This window comes from Ictidomys tridecemlineatus, chromosome 3 (assembly GCF_052094955.1).
Source record: "Ictidomys tridecemlineatus isolate mIctTri1 chromosome 3, mIctTri1.hap1, whole genome shotgun sequence".
Classification (NCBI taxonomy): Eukaryota; Metazoa; Chordata; class Mammalia; order Rodentia; family Sciuridae; genus Ictidomys; species Ictidomys tridecemlineatus.
This window is the reverse complement of record NC_135479.1, coordinates 126,362,130-126,386,745: the sequence shown is the minus strand read 5'-3', so window position 1 is coordinate 126,386,745 and position 24,616 is coordinate 126,362,130. Positions and strand designations below refer to the sequence as shown.

General features: G+C 38.4%; 1 protein-coding gene across 1 annotated transcript in view; it reads left to right on the top strand.

Moving 5' to 3' along the window:
• Positions 1–24,616, top strand: part of LOC144376333 (uncharacterized) — a 118,482-nt gene that overhangs the window by 73,268 nt on the left and 20,598 nt on the right. Inside the window, exon 5 of the mRNA XM_078043721.1 lies at positions 212–24,616. This exon is cut by the window's right edge and continues 20,598 nt beyond it. Coding sequence (XP_077899847.1) covers positions 212–270 — 59 coding nt within the window. The 3' untranslated portion in view covers positions 271–24,616. The remainder of the gene's footprint in view (positions 1–211) is intronic.

The following is a 24,616-nucleotide window of genomic DNA, read 5'->3' as shown; positions in this document are numbered from 1 at the left end:
TTAGCACAGTGTTTGGTGTGATGTGTAAGGCCAGGAATACATGTTGGTACTCACCACAGCTCCCCCTACTGGCATACTAAATATTTGCATCAAAACAAAAAAGAGGTTAAGTTCCTCCACTGTGGACTTAAATGGGTTCAAAACAAAGTTTTGCTTCTTAAATACTGTTCAATCTGTAGATTATTTTCTTTTTGGAAAAATCTCTTTTCAGATGACTCAGTGTTTTCAAATGTTGCTCCTTCTCAGAGAACACTGAATTACGTCCTCTGAGCACCCACGATTGAATTGGTGGCTTCATTAATGTACCTTCAGGATGAAGCTAATACAGGGAAGATAATGAAGGAAATGGAAAGAAGCACTTTGGTGACACTATTGGGGCCTCTGGATCAACACTTGCTTGATGTCTGAGCTTCATTTTCATGAGCCAATGTATTACTTTCATTCTGTAAGACCAGTCAGGGTTTGGTCCCTTGTGGTAAAAAGTAACCAAATGAAAACATTTCCTATTTGAGATAAGTTGAACATCTGACTTCAGTTTTATCACCTCTAATGAAAACCAAAGTTCTATGCTACACTTTCTCTGCTGTAAGAAAACCAAGCCTATAGAAGTCCAGATTTACAAGAGTAAATCTTGCATGTAAAAATTTCTTTGCATTTTAAAAGGAGTTCAACAATTATAGGAGGTTCACTATGAGCCAGTTTCACTATTCAGTCAGTTTTGCAGTAAATTAAAATGTGATTAACTTGATATATTTTTTAGGAACATATCAGTTGAGTTAAGTGGAAGCATTACTGTTCTGGACATCTGGGGTACTTAATGTCATCTCTGTATGAAACATCTGAGGATCTACTAGTAAGCAACCTTTTGTGTCAAATATTTAATATTCCTTCAGGAGTTAGTTTGAAGCTTGCAAAGACTCTGAGATTGTAGTTAGAAATACCTTGTCAAGCAAATGAGAGAAAATGATCAGGCAGCACATACACTGTTTCTGAGGAACATAGTCTGTGGTGATTTCATGGGGAGCTGTAGCAGGTGCATGATAATCTTGTGGTTCATCATGTACTATGAAGGAACAGTGACCTTCTCCCTTGAACTTTAGGATTTCTAGGTAGGATAGCCATATGTTCTTATTTTCCCAGGATAGTTCCAGTTTATGTTGTTGTAATAACACTCTCGGCCAGTTCCTGCTTATAAGCTGCATCATTGTGGCACACAGCACATAATGGCACACAGATCAAATTAAAATTGAGGAACAAAATAGTAGAAAAAGGATGGATTAGACTAGCATCTGGAAAACCAGGAGAGAGACTTTAGTGATAATTATGGAGGGAGAACTTTTTGCTACCAAGTATCTCATAAACAAAAATGGGATTTATTGTTTGGTAGTGTTAAAGGGGATATGATGAATGCTTTTGTAAAAGTTTAAGATTAAAACAAAGACTAAAATAAGTCAAATAGACTCAGCGACAATAAGCCAATGACCATTGCCATTACAGATCAATAAGACAGGTTTCAGCTTCTTGGAAGCAGAGTAATCAATCCAGTTTCTGCATTATACCTCTCTTTTCCTTCAGAGTCCAAACTCAGTTCTCAGTAGCCTCTGTAGCAGCCACTACCAATTGTGGAAAGCTGGCACATGAAACAATACACATGTTGCTCCTTGCCACTTCTTTTTATCTGCTCCCAAGATGCCACCGTGGGGAGGAGCACAGCTGTGGGTTTTGCAATGTTTTACCCTCAGTTGGAGAGTTTGGGGAAGAGAGGAAGACAAAAGGCTTCATTCATTGTTTTCAATAAATGTTCAAGTTTTAATATAAGAAAAAAAGAGAGGTTCAATTCTTAAGTGTCAACGGAAAAGTAACATCTGATTTTATGGTGGGGAGAGCATGAGAAACAAGGCTCCCTAGAGAACAGCCTCCTCCAAGTCACCTTAAGAAAGAAAAACTGTAGTGCCCAGCTTCTTCCACAGAGGGGCACTCCAAGTCCAGCACTGAACACTCCACGGTATTGTTTTCAGTGACTGGTTGCGGACAGAACAAGAGCTTCCAGTCTTTTCCCGGTTCCTACTAGGGATTTTGAAATGGATAGAATTAAAAGTACATTTGTAGAACTCTAGAGGAATGAGGCAAAGCCATTTTGATGTCAATCCCTAATTATTTCACATTTACAAATATAACAGAAATATGTTAAATTTGAAAAGAAATTTCATCTAGATCTGTTTGGGTCTGCATCATACGAAAGATTGAATAATTTGGAGATTATGATAAAGTTCTCATTTAAAGCTAAAATACGGTTTATCAGAAAATTATTGTAAGCTCGTCTCAAACACTCGTGATTTCATTTGAATATGAAATTCAAATTACATCTTGGATAAACAACTTTAAATAAAAATGTCTCCGCACAGTTTTAGTGTCTTCATCCCTGTGTCTGGGACGAAAATCATACAACATATCTGAGGACCCTATAACATTCCCATAACCAGCAGTGACGAAAGTGGGGACAGCAATACACGCACCATGATGGAAAAATATATGGTCTTTATATTTGTGGTGTACGTTTCCTAATGAAACCATCGAAGGGGCAACCCTTATCTTACCTATTCAATTTAAAAAACCTTTGAAGACCAAAGGGCAGGGACGCTGGCATAAAGGCCACCCCGCGTGCTGACCCCTGCTCACCAAGGCGAGGTGTGGCTGCCCCAGCCCCACCGTGAGGAACCCGCGCGTTGGCTCTGAGCTGGCGAGGGGCGCACGGGCCGCGCTCTCCGCTTTCCACTCATCGCCCAGGCAAACGGAAAGGGCTAATTGGTTTGCAACTGAACAGCGAGTTTAAAAGGAAGCATTCAAAGCCCAAAGGAGAAGCAGCCCAGATTGTATAGCAGGCAGAGCCGCGGGCTTTGAGGGTCCCCGGGGCGCCCGGGGAAGGGGCGGACGGCCGGGCCGCGCGCGGGCAGATGGGTCCCAGGCTCCTGTGGCCCGCGCGCGGGGGGCGGCCGCATCCGCATCTTCCCATTTGGTTGAAGTTTATTCTGGGCCACCGAGAGCTGGAACAGGAAATGCTCCGTCTTTCAAGTCCATCGGTGGGTTTCAGACAGTTTTGCACCTCCCGGCGAGCACTGATTAGTCGGTTCATTTCTGTCGCATTTGAAGTTCACCATTTATTATTAAAGAGAAGTGGCAGTGATTAGTTCTGAGTGTTCAGGGAACGAAATAAATATTTACTAAATAAGATCGTTCCGCCAAAAAGGGATGGTACGAACAGGTTTCTGAAATCCCGGCGCAGGGCCCAAGTGCCTCCCCTGGGCGGGAAGCGGTGATTCGGGGCTTGGCGCAGAAGTCCGCCACCTGCGGCGGTGGGTCAGCTGTGGACCTCGGCAAGTCAGGGCAAGAGGGAGGAAATATAAGGCCTCCAGTGAAACTCAGTACCGTGCTGTTTTTGTTTTTGTTTTTAATTTTATTTGGTACAAGAGATAAAATATAGGAGCAACAATTGAGCAACATCCCAGACCTCTTTGTGGTTTTAAACTTTTTTTTGGGGGGGGGGGTGTGGTAATAACTCTGTTTATCTTATAAAGGCAGAAGTGAATGTCAAGACAAGTTTTGACTTTCTCTTAAAAACAATTTAAACAAGACAGTGGCATTTCATTGCTCAATTAAGAGAATTGTGTCACTTCTAGCATCAGGAGGATTTTCTTAGCCCCACTGTGCTCCAAAATGTACCCAAATTGTGATCTTTCAGAAGAGCGTACTTATACAATTTCAAAAATTCATGTTATACATCGTACATATAGACGATTTTTGTCAATTTAAAAAATAAAACGAGTATATTTAGAAAATTTACTTGGTAATTAAAATATAAGATGGCATCTTTGTCAAAAGCGTTTATATTGTTTTATTTTAGAAACTTTTCCCTTATTTATTAGAATAACACTTTTACTCTAGAAAATGTAGAATTTACCCATATCCACACATCAATTTCATTCTGTTGCTGTCTCCAGTTTTGTGTTGCGTTGTTCTCTTAGTAATATTGTGTTGTGAGAATTTTCCAATGATATTAATTTTTTTAAAAAATTTAATGTCTGCATCAATTTATTTAACCTATCACCAACTGTTGAACATTAAAGTAGTCTCTACTTTCCTCTATTATAAATAGTACAATTAACATTAATAGCACAATTAATTTGAATTTCTTTGTGAATTGGATTTAATGTTATACTGTGAACTCTTGCATATCAGGGCCATTTTAAAATTGATTTTATTTTTTTAAATACATGACAGCGGAATGCATTACAATTTCTTACTACACATATAGAGCACAATTTTTCATATCTTTGCATATAAAATATGTTCACTCTAATTCATGTCTTTATACATGTACTTTGTTATCAGGGCCATTTTTGCTCAATATCATGTTGGCTACATTGCTAAGCATGTCCCAAATGACCAATAATTATGATTGGATTTTTAAAAAAGTAGTAAGATTTAAACTTATTATTTTGTGAATTAATTTTTCATATTATTTACTTATTATTGTGACAGTGGTCTCTTTCTTGTAAATTTGTAAACTGTGTTTTACATAGTAAGAGTTTAGCTTTTTGAGCTGGGAGTGTTCCTCAGCAGCAGAAGTCCTTGCCTAGCCTGCAAGAGGCCCTGGCTTGATCTCCAGGGGGACAAAAATTTTAAAAAATTCTATGATCTAAGAATTGAGGTATTTTTATAAATATATTGGACATATTTGGATAGCACGTTATCCTTTCCTTATTTACCAAATTTTTCCTGGAACTTGGAATTTTCATCAGGATGTAATACATAAAAACCAAAGGCTTCTCAATCTCAGTCTTGGTCTGACAAACTCAGACCAAGCTGAGCTCATGAACTAGGTGTCCTAACATCAAAAGATCCATTAACCCATTATTTCCCAAACAACTACCCTGGTTTCTTCTTCACTGTTGTTAAAAAATTGAAGAGAAAAAGGATCTTTGATTTTTAAGTTTTCTCCACATATCTCATTCCAATTGAACACATTTCTTTGGTATTCCACCTGGTGTTGGGAATCATGAGATGGAAATGGGGTGCAATTTCAGATGCCCCTTGACTTACAATAGGTTTGCACCCTGATATAGCCAACGTAAGTTGAAAATATCATATGTTAAAAATGCATTTTATATTCCTTACCTACAGATCCTACATCATATATCTAGTTAATCCTAAATGTGCTCAGAACAATTACATTGGCCTATGGTTGGTAAATTCATCTAACCCAAAGCCTGTTTTATAAAGTGTAATTTACTGACTGTAGTACTGAAAGTGAACAACAGAATGAAGTGGACCTATGGGTCCACTTCACATGGTTGTAAAAGTTGAAAAATTGTATGTTCAACTACTATAAATCAGGGACTGGCCTGTTTGTTTTCTTACAGTGCTGGGGATTAAGTTCAGGACCTTTTTCATGTTAGGTAAGTGATCTACCACTGAGTTACCCCCCTAGTTCCTGAAATTTAAAATTTCATGAGTAGGGATAATTTGCTAGTTTTCCAGAGCAACCATAACAAACAAAATACCAGACTGAGTGGCTTAAACAACAGAAATTTGTTTTCTCATTGTTGTAGGGGCTGGAAGTCCAAAATCAAGGTGTTGGCAGGTTTGATTTCTTTTAAGGTTTCTTACTTGGCTGGCAGATGGCTTCCTTGCCGTATCCTCAGATGGTCTCTTCCCTCTTCATGCACATGTTTATGTACAAACTTATTCTTAAAAGGACAGATTATAAGATAGGATGAGGATCTAGGTCCTAAAAATATCTTTTAAACTTCATTAACTCTTTAGAGACCTTGCCTTCAAATACAATGGTATTCTAAGGTTAAGGTTTATAAATCTGAAATTTGTGTGGACACAATTTAGCCTATGAAATATCTAATGGAGAGAACACCAAAACCTTGCATTTCTTTGCAAATCCTTGTATAAATATTACCAGAAAATTAAGAGTAGAGCTGGGGTTGTGTTTCAGAGGTAGAGAGCTCACCTAGCATGCATGAGGCACTGGGTTTGATTCTCAGCACTGCATAATAATAAAATATCGTGTCCACCTATAACTAAAAAATAAATATATTTTTAAAAAATAGTATGGAAGCTGTTTCAGTCATCTTTTTCATTGCTGTGACCAAAAGACTTGACAAAAACAATTTTAAAAGAGGAAAATTTTATTTGGCTCTTAGTTTCAGAGATCTGGGTCCATAGATGGCCAGCTCCATTGCTTTGGGCTCCAGGTGAGGCAGAGTATATGGCAGAAGCGTGTGAGGACGTAACCTCCAAGGAGCAGAGAAACTGCTTCACTCACTGGGGTCAAAATATTAACCCCAAAGGCACACTCCAGTGACCCACCTCCTCCAGGTACACACTACTTGCCTACAGTTAACACATAGTTAATCCATATAAATCAGTGGATGAATCTACTGATTAGGTTATAGCTCTCATAATCTCATCCTTTCACTTCCAAACGTTCTTGCATTGGCTCACACATGAGCTTTTGTGGGACATCTCACATCTAAACTATAATAGAAGCCAAAAACTGTCTTAGGGCAACGTCACAGCATTTAAGTTACAAAACTGGGCAAAATTTCACATTATGATGTTTTTCTAAGGTTAGGCCTGAGGTCTAGCCATAGCAAAGGAGCTTGCTTCAAGTGCATTCATTTCTTTACATGGACACTGGTGTGGGTGACGTGAGCTCTGCTTCACCTACTCCGAACATAGAGCTATCACTGTCTGGGATGCTGCTGGCCTTGTGACTGAACTAAGGAAACCCTCAAGGGCAGAAGTGTAGCTCAGTGGTAAAGTGATTGCACAGCATGCAAGAGGCCCTGAGTTCCATCCCCAGAACCATAAAATCAAAAAACAAACAAACAAACAAAACCAAAAACAACCTCAGTGAAGGTTGCTGAGCTGACTCTTACATCTAATCAGAAATGATACACAGCACTGGAAATTTTGAATTGAAAATAAAGCTATTCAACTGAATAAGCATTTAGCAATAACTTTCAAATTATTTGTGTGTGTGTGTGTGTGTGTGTGTGTGTGTATATATATATATATATATATATATATATATATATATATATATATTGCACAATACTTTTATATTATTTATTTTTATGTGGTGCTGAGGATTGAACCCAGTGCCTCTCATGCCAGGCAAGCACTCTGCCACTAAACCACAACCCCAGCCCTTGTTTAGCTTTTGGTAAAGAAGGGGTAAAGAAAAAAAAAAGAATTAACTTCATCAGGTTCTGATTGATTTGCTAGCATTTATCCTTCAAAGCCCATCCCAGCGTCTTCTTGGGTGACTCTAGTCACCACTGACTCTCTTCCATCTGCCTGCTTTTCAATCATTTACTTGTTTCATAAATATTTATTGAAGCCAAGCATGTGCTGTGGATAAGTCAGACATGGTTCATGCTTTCACGGAGTTGGCTTTCAAGTACAAGGAAACACAATAAATAGTGACACATGTAAATCTAGCAATTTCAGGCGGTGAAAGGTACAGGGAAGAAAAAAATGAGGGTGAGATGGTAGAGGGGGCAGGGCTGGGGTGAGAGGCTGTTGACGAGGGATGGGTAAGGAAGGCCTTCCTCCATGGGGACATTTGTCTTAACTGAAGGCCAATGACCAGCTGTATCAGGGCAGGGGCTGGCCAGGACAGAGGCCCTAAGGCCTAAAAGAAATAACAAATTTCTTTAGGTTAGGACCATTCGGTTTCCTCTTTGTTCCTCCTCCTCTTCCTTTTTCTTTTTTTTTATCACTCCAAGAGGCTTCAACAGTGAAAGCAACATCAAGGGCTCAAACAAAATTTGTAGCTGGGTGTAGTGGTGTGCGCCTGTAATCCTAGTGGCTCAGGAGGCCAAGGCAGGAGGATTACAAATTTGAGGCCAGCCTCAGCAATTTAGCCCTAAGCAACTTAGCAAGATCCTATCTCTACATAAAAAATAAAAAGGACTGGGGATATTTTTCAATGTTTAAGCACCCCTGGGTTCAATCCCTGGTACCTGGTGTGTGTGTGTGTGTGTGTGTGTGTGTGTGTGTGTGTGTGTGTATATATAGAGAGAGAGAGAGAGAGAGAGAGAGCGAGAGAGAGAGCGAGCGCACGAGCGCTGGATGGCCGTACTCTGCAAATCATGACCATAACTTTTTGAGTGTGGGATTGGCACAGAATATTTGCCATTTTCCTTGAATCAAATTATTTTAGTGATTTCAACTTCTTGGAAGAGGGTAACTGCAAAATTAATGAGGTGGTGTTTTCTTATTGTGAATTCACTACAATGAATATTTTTCTCCTTGAAACTAGTCATTGTCTTATACTTAATACAGTAATTGAAAGGTTGGAGGTCTTTTGTAGTTATATGGAAGCAGCCAGTAGTAACGACTAACCCCTGACCTAAGACCAATCTCCCATTTCTTTTTTAAGTTCCCACTTAATCTCAATAAAGAGATCTCATCCCTAGTTGATGTACTATAAGTATCCTTCATTTTTGCATATTCTAATCATAGAGTATAATTCTGAAGTCTCCCAGTTCATTAACCCTAACCACAGAGTGCTGGGGTAGGTCCTGAGATGTTTGAGATAATCACTGGTGATGTGCTGCCCCAGGTGAAGGCCAGAGAGGAAGAGAAGGGGAGAAGCCACTGCTTGATAAAGGGAAATGAGGAGAGGGATTAGGGGTTCATGCAGCTTCTAACAGAGTTGAAGGGGAGCAGGAACATTTGGAGGCAAGAATTGGTGATCCCTGCCCAGCTGGCTTTGAGATTGTGACTACTTTGGATCACAAAAGAAAACTTTTTTCTCTTGTTTATCCAACTCCTTTAATAGCTAAGAGCATAGATTGTGCTCTTTATTGTGTGATGTAAAAATTCTTAAGCTCATTAAGCTTCAGTGCCCAAAGCTGTAATATGGGAATAATCATGGTACGTTCCTCATGGTATCCCTTCATGACTTATGAGAGGGTATATTTGAAGTATATGGCATATTTTCAATGCTCAGTAAATAATTTTTAGCAACACTTTCCTTTTTTGGGTCCTCAGGATTGAACTCAGGGGCATTCTAACACTGAGCCACATCCCCAGCCCTATTTTGTATTTTATTTAGAGACAGGGTCTCACTGAGTTGCTTAGCACCTTTGCTTTTTGCTGAGGCTGGCTTTGAACTCGCGATCATCCTGTCTCAACCTCCCGAGCCATTGGGATTACAGGCGTGTGCCACTGTGCCGGGACACACTTTCCTATTACTATAGTGATATCTTTTCATTATAAATGTAGACAAGCAAAAGGAATAAAATTATATGTAATCCCGCCATCCAGAGAGGATCTACTCTCAATCTTATACATTCTTATCTCAAAATTTTATACTATCTATTATTTACATTGTACATCATTGTATAATTCATAATATTACCATAACAAGCTGCAATAGAATTTCACTGTATAGATGTGCCACATTGCAGTTTATTCTGACAAATTCATTTTGACATTTGCGATTATTTCCAATATTTTATTATTGCAGAGTTCTGTAATAAACATTCTTATATAAACTTGTTTTTTTTTGTGCACATCCATAATAATGTTCTTAGATTAGATTATAGCAATGAATCTGCTGGCTTGAATAATGTATATATTTTTAAAGTTTTGGATTCTTACTGCCAGTAATTTTCTTACCGACCACTAGAAAAATATTAAAATTTATATTTTAATTAGCAGAATGTGAAAGTATCTGTTGCTCTGAACCCTTATCAACAGTAGGCATTAGCTTTTGAAAGAGATTTTCATTTATTCACCTGATACTTTTTGAATGCAGCTAAGGTTTGGATGTTGATGTCTTCCAGAAGTCTGTGTGTTAAAGCTTTGGTCCTCAGTGTGGTGCTATTAAGAGATGTTGTGGATGTTTAGAAGGTGGGACCTAGTGGGAGGTTCTTCGGCCATTGGGTGTGTGTGTACCTTTAGAAAGGACTGTGGGATCCTGACTGATTCCTCTCTTACTCTTTGCTTCCTGGCTCATGAGGTGAGTGGTTTGCTCCAACATGTTCTTCTGTCATGATGTGCTGCCTTATCAGAGATCTAAAGCCCTGCTCTTCTCCCTCTTAGAAGTGAAACTTCCAGAATTGTGAGCCAAAATAAGCCTTTTCTCTTTGTAAGTTAATTATCTCAGCTATTTTATTATAGCAACTGGAAGCTGACTAATGCAAGTGCCTACTAGGCATTAGAATAGCAGTGAACAAAACACATAAACAGATAAAATAGATTAAAAATCTCCCTGCTCTCATGAAGCTAACAAAGAGTATGTTAGATGGCGTAGTTGCTATGGAGGAAAATAAAGCAGAGCAGGAAGACAGTGTCTGGTTTGTGGAGTGGGGGGAACGATTTCCTATAGGGCATCAGAGAATGCTTCACTGAGGAAATGGATTTGTGCCAAGACCTGCAGAAGGTGGCCTTGCAGGTCTCTAGCCAGTGGGCTTTCCAGGCAGAGGGAAGAACAAATGCAAATATCCTGAGGCAGAAGCATTCCTGGCATGTTTGAGAAATATCTGGGAGACCTTGTAGATATGGAGTAAGATGCATAAGGAAAGCAGAAAGAGAAAAGATCAGAGAGGTGACGGGGACTCAGATTATGTAGGGAATTTTACATCATTATAAAGACTCCAACTTTCACCCTGTTTGAGACGGTGAGTCATTGGAGGGTTGAGAGCAGAGAAGAGGAGTTATCTAATTTATGAGTCAAAGGATGACTATCTGCTGTGTTGAGAAGAGATTGAAGGGAGACGAGGTGGAAATTGTAGGGAGGCTGATTAGAAGACCATTGTAGTGGACACTTAATAATGGGGATGTGTTCTGAGAAATGTGTTATTAGGTGATTTTGTCTTTGAGAGAACATCACAGAGTGTACTTGTATATACCAAGCCAACTCCGATGTCACTAGGTGAAAGAACCTTATGGGACCAGTGTCTTTGTGAAACATTATTTGGTGTATACCATAATTCAGAAGATGAGGTATGGCTTAGACCAGGGTGGTAGCAGTGTAGGAAAGAGGATTTTCTGGTGACAAAAATTAGTCAAAGTTTTTGACCTGAGCATCTTGGAAGGATGGTGTTACCACGGAGGCAAGGAAGACTGCGTGAAGGACAGGTTTAGAGGAGGACTGGGAGCTCAGTGTAGACACGCTCCCTTGAGACCCCTGCTAGACAGCACATGGGAGAGTTAAATGGGAAGTAGAAGACTTGAACCTGAAGTTCAGGGAAGATGTTCAGTCTGGAGGGAGTAGTGGTTTAGGGGGACACAGGCAAAGCCTAGGAAGAGTTTTCTTTCATCCATGTGATAGATTATAGTGTTTATTCATTGACGGGAATGATCCAACAGAGAAGAAAAAATTGTCAATGCCTAGAAAGGGAAGAATCATTGGAATGATGCCATCAAGTTGGGAAGAGGGAACGAGATCTAGGACACAAAGGTTGCCTTTTGATGGGAATGCAAGCAAGTCACTGAGCCACAAGAAGGTAGTCAGAATGGACACATGTGGACACAGGTATGTGGCTGTAGGAGGTGGCAGAACTTTGTAGAATTTCTCTTTAATTTGTTTCTAGTTTCTCAGGGAAATAAGAAGCAAGATATTTTGTCCATTAAGAGTGAAGAGGCTGGGAGAGACTCATGGGGATTCACTGGCAGCACATCACACATGTGGCAACGTGGGGGATGGGCTTGATGGAGTGACATCAACCTGATGAGATCATTGTTGTTGTGCTCAGGAGAAATGCTGTGCATCAGGACAGGCAAGTGTTGCTAGGCATGGAGAGAATGCCCGGACTCTAGGTATGCTTTGGAGATAGGAATTTGCTTTGGATTGGCAGTGGGAGGGAGAGAAAGGAAGGGATCAAGAAAATATTGTTTTGAAAACCTCCTAAAGAGGCAATACATCGTAATTGCTTCAGCTATATTGAGATGAAAGCCTTGGAGATTTTACTATTTTGGTTCAAAATCTAAAGTTCACTATGGCTCTTTTCTTGTCTAAAAATCCCTCCTAATATTCTGGTAATCTTTGATTTTTAACATACTATGATTTCAAAGCAGCACAAACTTTGACTTAAGATGTTGCTGGCAATCACTGGGTTCTGCAAGTGAGTAGTATATCCTTATTTTGCAAACGAAGAGACCAGGGCCCAGAAAGGTCTGTGGAACTAATTACAAATGCTGTGGGGAGGGGAAATCAAACAAAAACTACTTCATTAGTTTAGAATAATAAAAAGTACTTTACATCTTAGATTGCAGAACATTAACTACATGCTTATTTTGCTTAATAATGCCTAGGATGGAATCTCATGCAAATAGATACTTAAGAAATTCATTTGACAATGATTCTGCATGATACATTAATTGCCATTGATTGTTAAAAAAAAAAACCCTTCTAAATATGTATAAAGGAACTTACAATCTTGGCAGCTTTTTCCAAGAGAGCTATGAGATTTCTGAGTATTTCCTGTGTCCTGTGTCTCTGCTTTTAAAAGAAAAGTAAAAAACAATCCTTTTCAAGCACTGATTTATTTTTTTATTTTTTGCATTTAAAAAAATTTGTATATGACAGTAGAATGTCTTTTGACATATCACACATACATGGAGTATAACTTCCCATTCTTGTGGTTGTACCTGATGTGGAAGTTCACTGTTCAGGTATTCATATATGGACATAGGACAGTTAAGTCCAATTCATTCTACTGTCTTCCCATGCCCACCCCCTTCCTTTCTCTCAGTTCCCCCCTGTCCAATCTGGTGAACCTCCATTCCTCCCTCCCTCGGCCTTTTGTGAGTCAGCATCCACATATCAGACAACATTTGGCCTTTGGTTTTTGAGGACTGGTTTATTTCACTTAGCATGATAGTCTCCAGTTCCATCCATTTACTGGCAAATGCCATAATTCCATTCTTCTTTATGGCTGAGTAATATTCCATTGTTAAACACTGATTTTTTTGAAGTTTTACATAGGATCTTAAGTTTTTGGTTAACTCATGAAAGTATTTGATACTGAGATTTCACTTATATTTGATGCTATTTCAAAAAAATATTTGTCACCCTTGTTCCTGAAATATGATAACTTTCCCTAGAAAGCAAACAGTGCCAAAGTACTAGAAGTAGGGTTGGAGCTGTAGCTCAGTGGCAGAGCACTTGCCTAACATGTGTGAGACACTGGTTTGATCCTCACACCACATAAAAATAAACAAATAAAATAAAGGCATTCTGTCCTTTTACAACTACAACAAATATATTTTTAAAAGTACGACAAGTAGCTATTTTTATTATTTATTGCCTTTGAATTGTTCCTTAGTTGTTAGCTCAAAAATATATGTTTACTAAATATTTTCTATTTGTCCAGATTGTTTCTAGGGAAGGTTTGTATTTTCAACTTGAATATCAGCCCTTTGAGGGCAGGTCAGATTTTCTACTTCTGAGTGTGCTTCATACAACATCTGGCATAATACATAGAAGTTGTACATGAAAGTCACTTGAATAAAAATAATTCAAATGCTTAAACTTTCATTTCTTTTCATTTATTACTACATTAAAAAAGTTGTATTTCCCTCTGTGTATAAACATGCACGTACAGAACTCCAATGTCTTTGGATTCATCTACCTCTGACAATTCACTATCTAATTAATTAATCATCTGATAATTAAAATGACCTCCTTTTGGCTGATATTGGATCCCAAGAAAGGTTCAAAAGAAACTTGACACATCATGTTGTGTCATGTTCCATTGTGAGACACCCCTGTTGTTTATCACATTATGTCATATCTGATCACATTGTGGCAATGTTAAGTTGAACAAAACGTAGTGACATATTAGAAAAAAATCCGGCATATCAGGTTTACATAAAGCATGCCTTCTTCACTCTTTCAAAATGGAATAGTCTAGACAAAGTTGGTCGATTTGGCATCTTTTAGCCATCAGCAAATCCAGGACTGCTATTCATCAGGTGAGTTCAGACTATTAGACTTGGGTCTTTCCTCAATTTCTAGCTCAAGGTTTTGGCTAAACATTCAGAACATGTGGAACTGTCTGGTTTACAAATCTTGCATGATCCTGTACTTTTGCACTGAGTTCTTGAGCTAGCACTCATCATAATGATGGATGAAAATTAGAACATAGAACCTTTAATTGAATGGGGACATACCATTTTGCTTCATCCCCCCCAAAGAGCGACTTAACAAGAATTTGAAATGGAATGACAACTGTGCAAGGAAACCTAAATTTTATAGTCTCCGTTTGGCATTCTGTCTTCATGACAGCCTCAGTTATGGCCACATTATTGCCTTTACATTTGTGGAGATAATTCTGATTCCAAGATAGTACATTGATTTCAAAAATGTAACTAGGTTCTCTGGCCCTGTGGGATACAGAGAATCCAAATAAATATAATGCATTTTTAATATGGCATGTTAAACATTTTAATATGCAGTATGCAAGGGCATCAGCTCATAATTCCAATTTTCATATACTGTGATTAGTATATTACATTATGAAAGAGTGGTATGGAGTTTAGGGAGGACTTATGCAGTAAATGTGACCTACGGCTGACACACTGTATCTCTAATAAGCTACAGATGACATGGGTCCCTTCTCAAAGGGGATATTGGCTTTCTGTATATAATTAATAACAAGAAAACTGTATCCTGACTTTAAGGTCTGCAGTAGCATCCTGGAACAAAAAGGGCCATAAATTAACATCAATTATGTATTAAAGTTCCAATTAACCTGGCTGACATTGATATACTCTAACAAGGCACATTTAGATAAGAGAAAAAAAAAAACTCTCTAATTACTTGGAACAGGACCTTATGACCCATTCTACTCTTTTATCCCAAGTCCAACCTAATGAAGAATGAAGTGAGAAGAGAAAATTCCACATAAGGTGGCAATATAACACAGAAAGTATCTCCTGGGATATTCTTTAACCACACATACACACACACTCACACACACACACACACACACACAAAACAAAACAAAAACTCTTCATGAGGAATATTTTACTGGGCGAGGATTTTTCAAAACAAACGTAGCCATTGAAGAAGAAGAACATTTTAAGGTTGAAAATGGTGGCAGTCTTTGAGATTTCCCTCTAGAACCAGTTTGGCATATTGTAAACCTTTGAAGGGAACCCCTCCTCCCCATCCTTCTTTCTGCCTCGGAATAAGCTCCTGGATCAAAATTCCTTCTGCATCGCTCATTCTCCCTACTCCCCAGATCTTTTTACTATTTTCCATTTGATGTGAGAAGAGCAGTCCGGTCCTGGATTTCCATCTGTTCTCCAACTGGCTCCTTGGATTTTACATTGTTCATCTCTGTCTCTATTGCCTGGGTGTCTTGCCTGCTTAATTCTCTAGCTCCCTGTGTTTCTCCTGGTGTCCCTTGATCTGTTAGTTTTATCTGCAATTGCATATGCAACTTCTATTTGCATCATTCCCTGAAGTGTTTCTTTATTGCAAAATACAGAAACAGCCAACGAAGATGTTCACAGAATAAATGAGAGAGAAAATGCAGTGATTTGGGGTAACAAGGAGGAAGTAGGAACAAGGCATATTCTAACAGCGGATCAGATAGAGAAGGGAAGGACACACAGAATAAAAGAGGAACGTTGTCTGTCTCACACTTCTATCTTTCTGTGTATCGTTAAGGAACATTATGGTTATCAGCTTTCCTGCAGCCATCTTCCATCAGATACCTGCTCGTGTCTTGGCGTGGCCCTGCGTCTGTGTTCTAGCTCACCCTCCACCGTCAACAGAGGAGCATTGCCTCCTCCCGTCTCTCTTACCCCTCCCCGGCCAGGCTTTCCTGCTCACCCCTCCCGCTGCCCTCACCAAATAGCACAAGGCATAAATACTTTCTTCAGGGCTCTTCCCTGCCTATATCCCAAATGAGACCGACTTTTTATAGACATGAATGAACTCAGCTTTTAGCCAAATATGAAATAAAAAAAATCAAGAAATGCATCTAAATAAAGCAGAATTTCTACTTATACATTTGAATAAATATATCCAAGTTCTTTCAGGGCCACAGATATGTGTGAATAGATACTTAGATCTATCTAAGTCCTAAGTAAGGATCTAGAACAGATGCTTATGAATACAGATGAAAGTAGCCATAGAGAATTTAAATGCTGTCAACATATGTGGCCAATGAAATTAGCCCCAAGTAAAACTCCATGTTTTTTTCTTTCTTCTTCTTCTTGTTTTCCCCCGCCCCCTGCAAAGGAGAGTGATAGTAAAAGCCCAAGGCCTAGGATGTCCTTAGCACAGCTTGGTGGCTGGGATCTAAAGTTAACTGGTCTGAGCTGAGGCCAGTGGGGGAAGGTAGTTGTCCTGCTGCCAGGTAAAGAAGGCCCCAGGAACTTTCTTTGAAAGTTGACTTTCTGCCCTTAACCCATTTTGGCCTATGTGCTCAGGCCCAGGGCTTCCAATAGTGTTCTTGTTCCCAATTTTGTGTTTTTCTGACCTAGATTTGATAACCCACCTCTATCCTCTATCACTCCATTTAATGCTGTTTTTGTATACTACATTGGAAACCTTAGTTCAAGGATAAACAGGAAAGTCCTACAAGTTTCCAAATAGAAAGAACAAGTTACATAAAGAAGTAAAAAGAGTCAGAGTGGCCTTGTTCTTTCCCTTTGAAACATGAAAGTCGGAAGACAATGGAATATAGCATCTACAATATTATAATATGATTCATATGAGAGGGGGGAAAAAAAAAAGCAACAAACCTGTGACCCTTTGCCCCAAACAACTGATGCTAGCCACCATGATCTCTCATCTGTATGACTGCAGTGGCCTGTTAACTGGAGTCTGTTCTCCACACAACAGCCAGAATGATCCTTTAGAAAACAATGGTCAGATGGAATCACTTCTGTGCTCAAAACCCCTTAGCACTTCCCATCTCCCACCTCTGACCTTCTCCCTTTGCTCACACCTTGACAGCACAATGGGCGCCTGTGCCTCAGCCGGGAATGAACTTCGCCAGACTACACGAGGCTCCCTCCCACCCTCAGGTCTTTGTTTAGTTACTACCTTATCAAAGAGGCCTCTCTAACCCCCTCTATTTTAATAAAGTAATAGCCCCCTCTCCCTTGGTCATTTTCTATCTTCCTAACTGTGCTTTATTTCCTATATAACATCAGATTCTGTTTTACTGTCTACTTGTTTTTTCTTTTTTTGTTTTGCGTGTGGTGATAGGGATTGAACCCAGGGCCTCACACATGCTGGGCAGACACTGATAGCCACGAGCTATACCCCCAGTCCGGTGTACTTGCTTATTGCATTTTTTCCCAATAGAATATAAGTACCTTGAGATCAAAGGATTTGTTTGTTCATTGTTACCATCTAGAACTGGCCATTAGTAAGCACTCATCATTTGTCAAAGAAAGGAAAAGCGTCCTGTACTGAGCCAAGACACTCTCCTGTTATGAAAAAAAAAAAAAAAAAGACACATATTGACATGCAGGGAAGGGACTCAGAGACTTGATTGTCCACAAACATCAACTGATTAAATTCTCAAGCAGACCTTGGAATCACCTAAAGCACTTATTTAAAAACAATAGATTTTTCAGACCCCAACCCAGATTGATGGAAAAAGAATTTCCAGGGGAAGGTCCTAGAATCTTAATATTTCAAACTACTAAGTTGAAAATTTCCAATTGCCTCTTCTGTTTCCTATCATAAGGCAAGTTAATCATATAACAAAAAAAATCTGAATTGACTTTCAGTAGCAATAGTTGCAGTGTGTTCATGTGTCTGAATGTGTATAATACTCTATCTATCATCTATCTATCTTTCCAGAGTTTAACAGGGAATTTGCAATATAAATTCTATATAAGGATCCTTGAAATAGAGCAGATTTTTATCTCATCCATTCTTTAAATTGCTCATTTTTCATTACAGTTTCAATTACAGTCAGTCCAGTTGTGTTTCAGTACTAAGTTCCTTTTAGCAACAGCCAGATGCAGCTGGAAATGCATAGACATGATACTGTACTTGTTAGAATGAGCTCATCTGTTCATTTTAATAGGGGGAAGGAGAGGAAGAGAATTAGATACAGGAGTCTCACTGGTGATACTTATGTAAGACACACTAGGATTCTGTGCCTGACATTTGGTATACAGGCAAATTACCCCTTTCCCCAATATTCTCTGAGAGAATCACTATGATACAGCTTGGTACCATAACTGACTATACATATTGGAGAAAAACTTAATTAGGCTCACAATACTCAGTTAGAAAAGGCAGGCAATTCTTAAAATGGTTATAAGTGGTTAGCATAAAATGCTGTTTGATAATTAAGGCAAACAATTGTTTGGACAATACATTTATGGCAAAAATTAATTCTTGGATACCAGATAAGTAAAGCACCACCGCATAAAATAAGATCCCTGAAAACAAAGTGCATATCCTCTTAGTAGAGGGACAAAGCATGTAAGAACATGCAATCATGAAAGAGTAATGAAACAGTGCTCTCCAACAAGCCACCTAATTACTTTGATTCACACAGTATCCTCACCAACGAAATGGATATAATGATGTAAGTCTCCCAGGGAGGTTTGGGGATTAAAGGAGATAATTCATGCCCTTGATAATGGCATATAATTCCACTAACTGAAGAAAAACAGAGGTTCAGAGAAAAGAAGTGATGTCTGAAGATCAACATAGCCAGGGAACCTTTGTAGAGACGGAGAGGTGGAAGCTTGTTCTTGGAGAAAAAGATAGGAATTCTAGGTAGAAGTACTAGTATGAATAAAGGTCTGAAAGTAGGAAAGAGCTTAGTGCTCCAAAGGGACAATGAGGGGACCATCTGACTGAAGGTATGGGTCATAAAAGATAAGATTGACTAGGTGAATGAATATACCTCTTCCTAGTAGAAAATAGACATAAACAAAGGAGAGAAGAGAACAATATCCCATGATCTACCACCCAGAGATCAACTGCTTATGAGAACTTCAGTAAGCTGCCTTCTGGTTATTTTGTCCCAATGAAAATATCTACTTTTATGATTAAAACATAATCTGGGACAATACTATACATGTACTTTTGTAACTTGCTGTTCATATTTGTCAGCATTTTTACATGCCATTACATAATCTTTGGAAGTAAGATTTGTGATGGCCATGTAAGATCATATTTTGTGGCCTTGCTATTAAGTCAGCTAATTATTGTTGGACCTTTTGTGGCTCTGTTTTTTTTTCCTTCTAAAGTATGTAACACTTCTATGAGAATAATTTTTTAAAAAAAAAATCTGATAATTTTCCTCCACAAGAGGAATTATCAGAATGACAGCTTGGTCTAAAATACATGAATATTTTTAAGGTTATTGATATATTCTGCTAAATTGCTTTACTGAAATGTTGTGCCAATTTATGTTTCCAGCAGCAGAAATGAGAGCGTGCATTTCATTTCACTCTTGGCAGAAAAATTAGGACTCAGTGGAGTTCTTGATCACAGGAAGTGTGGTCTGGCAACGGTAGGTAGAAGAATGGAAGGAAGAGGTATTGGAGCCAAACAGTTATGGACAGGTGCCATGATTGGTACTGAATTTGGATGGTCCCATTATGAGGAGAAAAGAAGGAAAACATCTAAGAAATTCTCCTTCCTTTTATCCATACTCTTTCTTTCCTCTCTTTCTCTTTCCCTTCTTTCTTAATACCTCGTTTTCCCTTTGTAAATAAAATTACATATTGGAGGAATTAGTAAAATATAGAAATGTAAAAAGTTAACATTTTATTACATATCTTTCAGTCTTTTTCAACATATCAATATATTTTATAAGTATTTTCACATATTAAATATTCCTTACAAAAATGAAAGTATTTCCTTTCTTGGACACAACAATTAATTTATGCCTTCCTAATTAGTGGATAAATGGAAATTTTCTGATTTTTTTTTTTAGTATTATATGTAGTATTGCTACACATAACTCTCCTCCATATTGTCTTCATTTATTTGTTTTTTGGTACAGAGGATTGAACTCAGGGGCACTTAACCACTGAGCCACATCCCCAGCCCTTTTTTTGTATTTTATTTAGAGACAGAGTCTCACTGAGTTGCTTAGAACCTTGTTAAGTTGCTGAGGCTGGCTTTGAACTCGAGATCCTCCTGCCTCAGCCTCGGAAGCTGCTGGGATTACAGACATGTGCCACTGCACCCAGCTCCATGTTGTTTCTATTTCTAATGCTTCCTTTAACAGTAAGGACTTATCAAGTAAATGTTATAGAGGGATTTTAAGTCTAGGATGCATTTTCAATGAATCAGAAACAGAATTCATCACACACACATCCCTAAGACAATTACTAAATGGTCCCTGTGTTTCTGAACTTGAAGATTAGACCACAACACAGAAATTCCAATAAAAATTGCTTGTAGAAAATGTATACTAAACCAAAATATAAGAACAATAGAAAGGTATACACACTATTGTTTATCTTCCAAGCTGACACATACTATTTCTGAAAATAGATCCTAGAAGAAAAACTGCAGAAAAATATTTGAATTTTCATTCCCATTTAATTTTTATGTTTACTCTATCTTTTAACCCATCTTTTATACAATCATTACTTAATAGAAACATTAACATATGCCATTGTAATTCCTTTCTGTTTGTGAAAGGAAGAACTATCTTGTTCTAAAACATTCAGTTAACAGGATTTGCCTAGCCAAAACCGGCCTATGAAACTGATCTTCAGTTCCATAGTTTTCCAAATGAGCTGGTATAAAAGTTAGTGTACTCTTTCATGTAACATGGTGGGGTCCATCTTGTTTACTTAACAATTAGATCTATTTTATTCCCCAACATACCCCCTTATTTTAGTTTTTTTTAGTGTCTTTTATAAATATACCTGAATCTTTGTATATTTTTCCAGTATGTTAGTATCGGTCTTTAAACTGGTATGTTAAATCTACTTAAGTTTTTATAAAAAAAATTACTGGTATATTTTTTTCTTGTTTTCATCTTTGGCCCATCATCCTGCCCTAAACATTTTAAGGATATCAAGATTGCTATTCTACCCCAGTGCTTTTCAGTCTGCTAGAAATCAAAATCATCTGAGAGGTTTAAAAATATTAATATCCAGGCTCCACTACTAGGGATTCTATTTAAGGTCTGAACTGTGGTCTGGACATTGGTATCTTTGAGATGTTTCCCAGGTGGTGTATTATGGGCACTTCTGGATATTGAGACTTTCCCATCTTCTTTCAATTTCACACCATAACCACGTACAACTGCCTTTCTTTATTCCCTCCACTGAAATTCTGGGAGCAATCTGTCCTGGAATTAGGATTCACATCATCTCCATCATGGTCTCTAGGAGTTGTATCCTTGACTTGATTCCAGTTGCCTCACAGCTCCCTGGACTTCTACATGCAATATATATATCCCGACCAATTTAGGTGATTCAGATATTCTGAACCAAGTATTTTAGTCAATTTTGTGACCAAAATACCCAACAAGAACAACTTAGAGGAGGAAAAGTTTATTTGGGGGCTCATGGTTTCAGAGGTCTCAGTCAATAGGCAGTGTATTGCTCTGGGCCCAAGTTGAGGCAGAACATCACAGAGGAAGAGTGTGGCTGAAAAAAGCAGCTCAGGACATGGCACCAAGAAGGAAAGATAGAACTCTGCAAAACAGGGACAAAATATAAAAGATTAAAGCCCCCAGTGACCTTCTTCTTTCAGCATACCCCACCTGCCTACAATTTTGCCCAGTTAATCTGAATCAGTGGATTATTAACACACTGATTAGGTTAAGTCTTTTATTTGTTTGTTTGTTTGTTTTACCCAATAATTTCGCCTCTGGACTTTCTTGCATTGTCTCACATGTGAGCTCTTGGGGGATACCCCATTATCTAAACCATTATATCACGAATTGTTCGGATTTGGCCTTTTGGCTGTCAAATTCTCTAAAATAGAGGTTAGATTTTAAGATAGCTAAAGTTATAGCTTCTGAGTGTTTGAGTGTGTGGGTGTGTGTGTGTGTGTGTGTGTGTGTGTGTTGCTGGGGATTGAACCCGGGGCTTCACACATGCTAAGCACATGCTCTACTACTGACCTAAGTCCCCATTCTAAGTTGTAGCTTGACCTGATCCTGTTAGTCTGTTAGTTTCCTTTGTCTACTCCACAGGAATGTTCCCCTCAAGAGGTTTACTGTTTTCTTGGTTCTACCAATCTATTGTCAACTAAGCCAATAATAACATTGAAATATTCAGTGGGAAACCTAGATCTTGGTTTCTTATATCTATTAAAAACAATAGTCAATAATCATGTTCTCTAGTCCAATAGTACTCAAAGTGTCATCCTGGCACCAATTAGTCTCAGTATTAGCCAAAAATTTATTAGAGATGCAAATTCTTGGATTTTTCTCCAGACTTGTTAAATCAGAAATCTGGGGAGTGGGGCTCAATGGTTTGTGTTTTAACAAAATTTCCAAGTGATTCTAATTCTCAGTCAAGCTTGAGAGCCACTGCTCTGATACAAGAGATTTCTGATGTTCAATTTAATCAAGAAGATAGGAACATTCTCTCTGACAAATAGTTAATTAATGATGAAATCAAGAGATGTGCAATCAAGTTCAGAAAAGGGGAATAAACTGTTCCGTGTCTAGTACCATGGCCTCCTCATCCTTGGGAATATGTTTCATAATCTCCCAGTGATGTGTGAAGCTAGAGATAATACCAAACCCTATGCATACTGTTTTTTTCCCCTTATATATCCGTGAAAAACTTTCACCCTTTTACTTAAATGAAATATTTTCTCCCTTCTCTTTGGCACACATGAATTGCTGTCATAACTACTCTTGTGCTTTGGGGCTATTATCATGTAAAATAAGAGTTACTTGAACATAGCTCTGTGGTACCATAACAGTTGATCTAATAACAAAGATGACTACTAAATGACTAATAGGTGGGTAGTGAATAGAATGTGGATATGTTGGACAAAGGGATGATTCATGCCCTAGGGGCGATGCAGAAGGATGGAGCAAAATTTCATCACACCACTCAGAATAGTGTGCATTTGAAGTTATTGTTTATTTCTGGAGTTTTACATTTGATCTTTTCAGCTCAAGGTGACCCATAACTGAAACTGCAGATACTGAAACCATAGATGGGAAGAGGTGAGAACTATTGGACTATATTTATAGGTTGGGGTTTTCATTTACCCAGGACTCAAGCTCATCATATTAGTCTGTTTTTCTAGAAATTGAAAATTAGTTTATGTTTTAAAACAAGTAAAAGGGTCAGAGTAAGAATTGTGGGTAAATCACAGGTCATGTGAATTTGTTTGGAATTATTCACATCTAACCCTCCTGCATAGAAACAATTGTGACTTTTCCAAAATGTGACAGGGAGTCAAATTTCTTTGTTTTTGTCTTTACTGACTGTGATTTCCAAGACAGGAGTAATAAAGCTCTCTCCATCAACCTCACATCAGGCACATACTAATACCCAGCAGTACAGAGATCTGTGATATAATTGGGCCCCAAAGAAGTGAAGATGTACAGAAAAATCTTCCTTTTGTAATATGTAGTCCTCTTTCCAAAAGAAATAAATTTTGGGCTGGAAAAAAAATGAGTTTGGTAGCTACTTGTTCTATCTCTGAATTGATTTTAAAATCCATTTTTTTTTTTTACTAGTTTCTGATCTCATTTTCTTTTGCTTAAAAGTAAATACCCTTCAGTTCTCTAGATAGCTTTTCATGGAAATGCATTTATTCACTAGCAGTATATTGAGGAGAAAGAAGATAGAGAGATGATTCAGTTGCCAAATATCTTTTTACCTAAATCTAATTTTCATATATATGATCAAAATCATATTATCACGCATAAGGAAAAATAACTTCGATTATGTATTTATAGACTTGAGCTTTAACAGGGTCACTAAGGTTGCTGGCAGTGGGACTGCAGGCCATGTTAGGCAGTGTCATGGGATCTGGAGCCCCTAGGATGGGAGGTGGGCAGGGAGACACCTATACTGTCTTCCACTGCGACAGCATAGCAGAGCACACCCTGTGGCGATCACAGAGAACTCCAAGCACAACAGGTGTTTATAGAGTCACATCAACAAGCACATTGGCCCTTTCCGGGATGGTGATTGTCTTGTGGAGGATGTTTTGTAAATGTTATTGAGTGAAATAAAATTTCTCCAGAGATATATTTGATTATGACTCTTTAACTAAACACCAGATTAAGAGGCCAAGTGACAAGTAACTTCTGCAGGTGACAAGTAACCTCACTTCTGGAGCTTCTTTGGGTCTGGAATGTGCTTCTGCTTCAGTCTTTTTTTTTTATAACTCCCTTCAGCTTTGAGATTTGGTTTTCCTAGGTTTCCAGGTCTAGTCATGTGTCTAAGTACCCTATTTTCCTTTTTCCCCCTATACATATAAAGACAATCAAAACAGGAGATTACTGTTGTTGCCTCCGAAGTGCTTATAACCAAAGGTATCAAAGGGAGAATACTTTGGAATTCCCAAATGCTTATGTAGTTAAATTAGGCACCCAGCAGATGCTCTCTGCAGGGTCGGCACTTAGCTCTTCACAGTGGAGGCTGCAGTCCT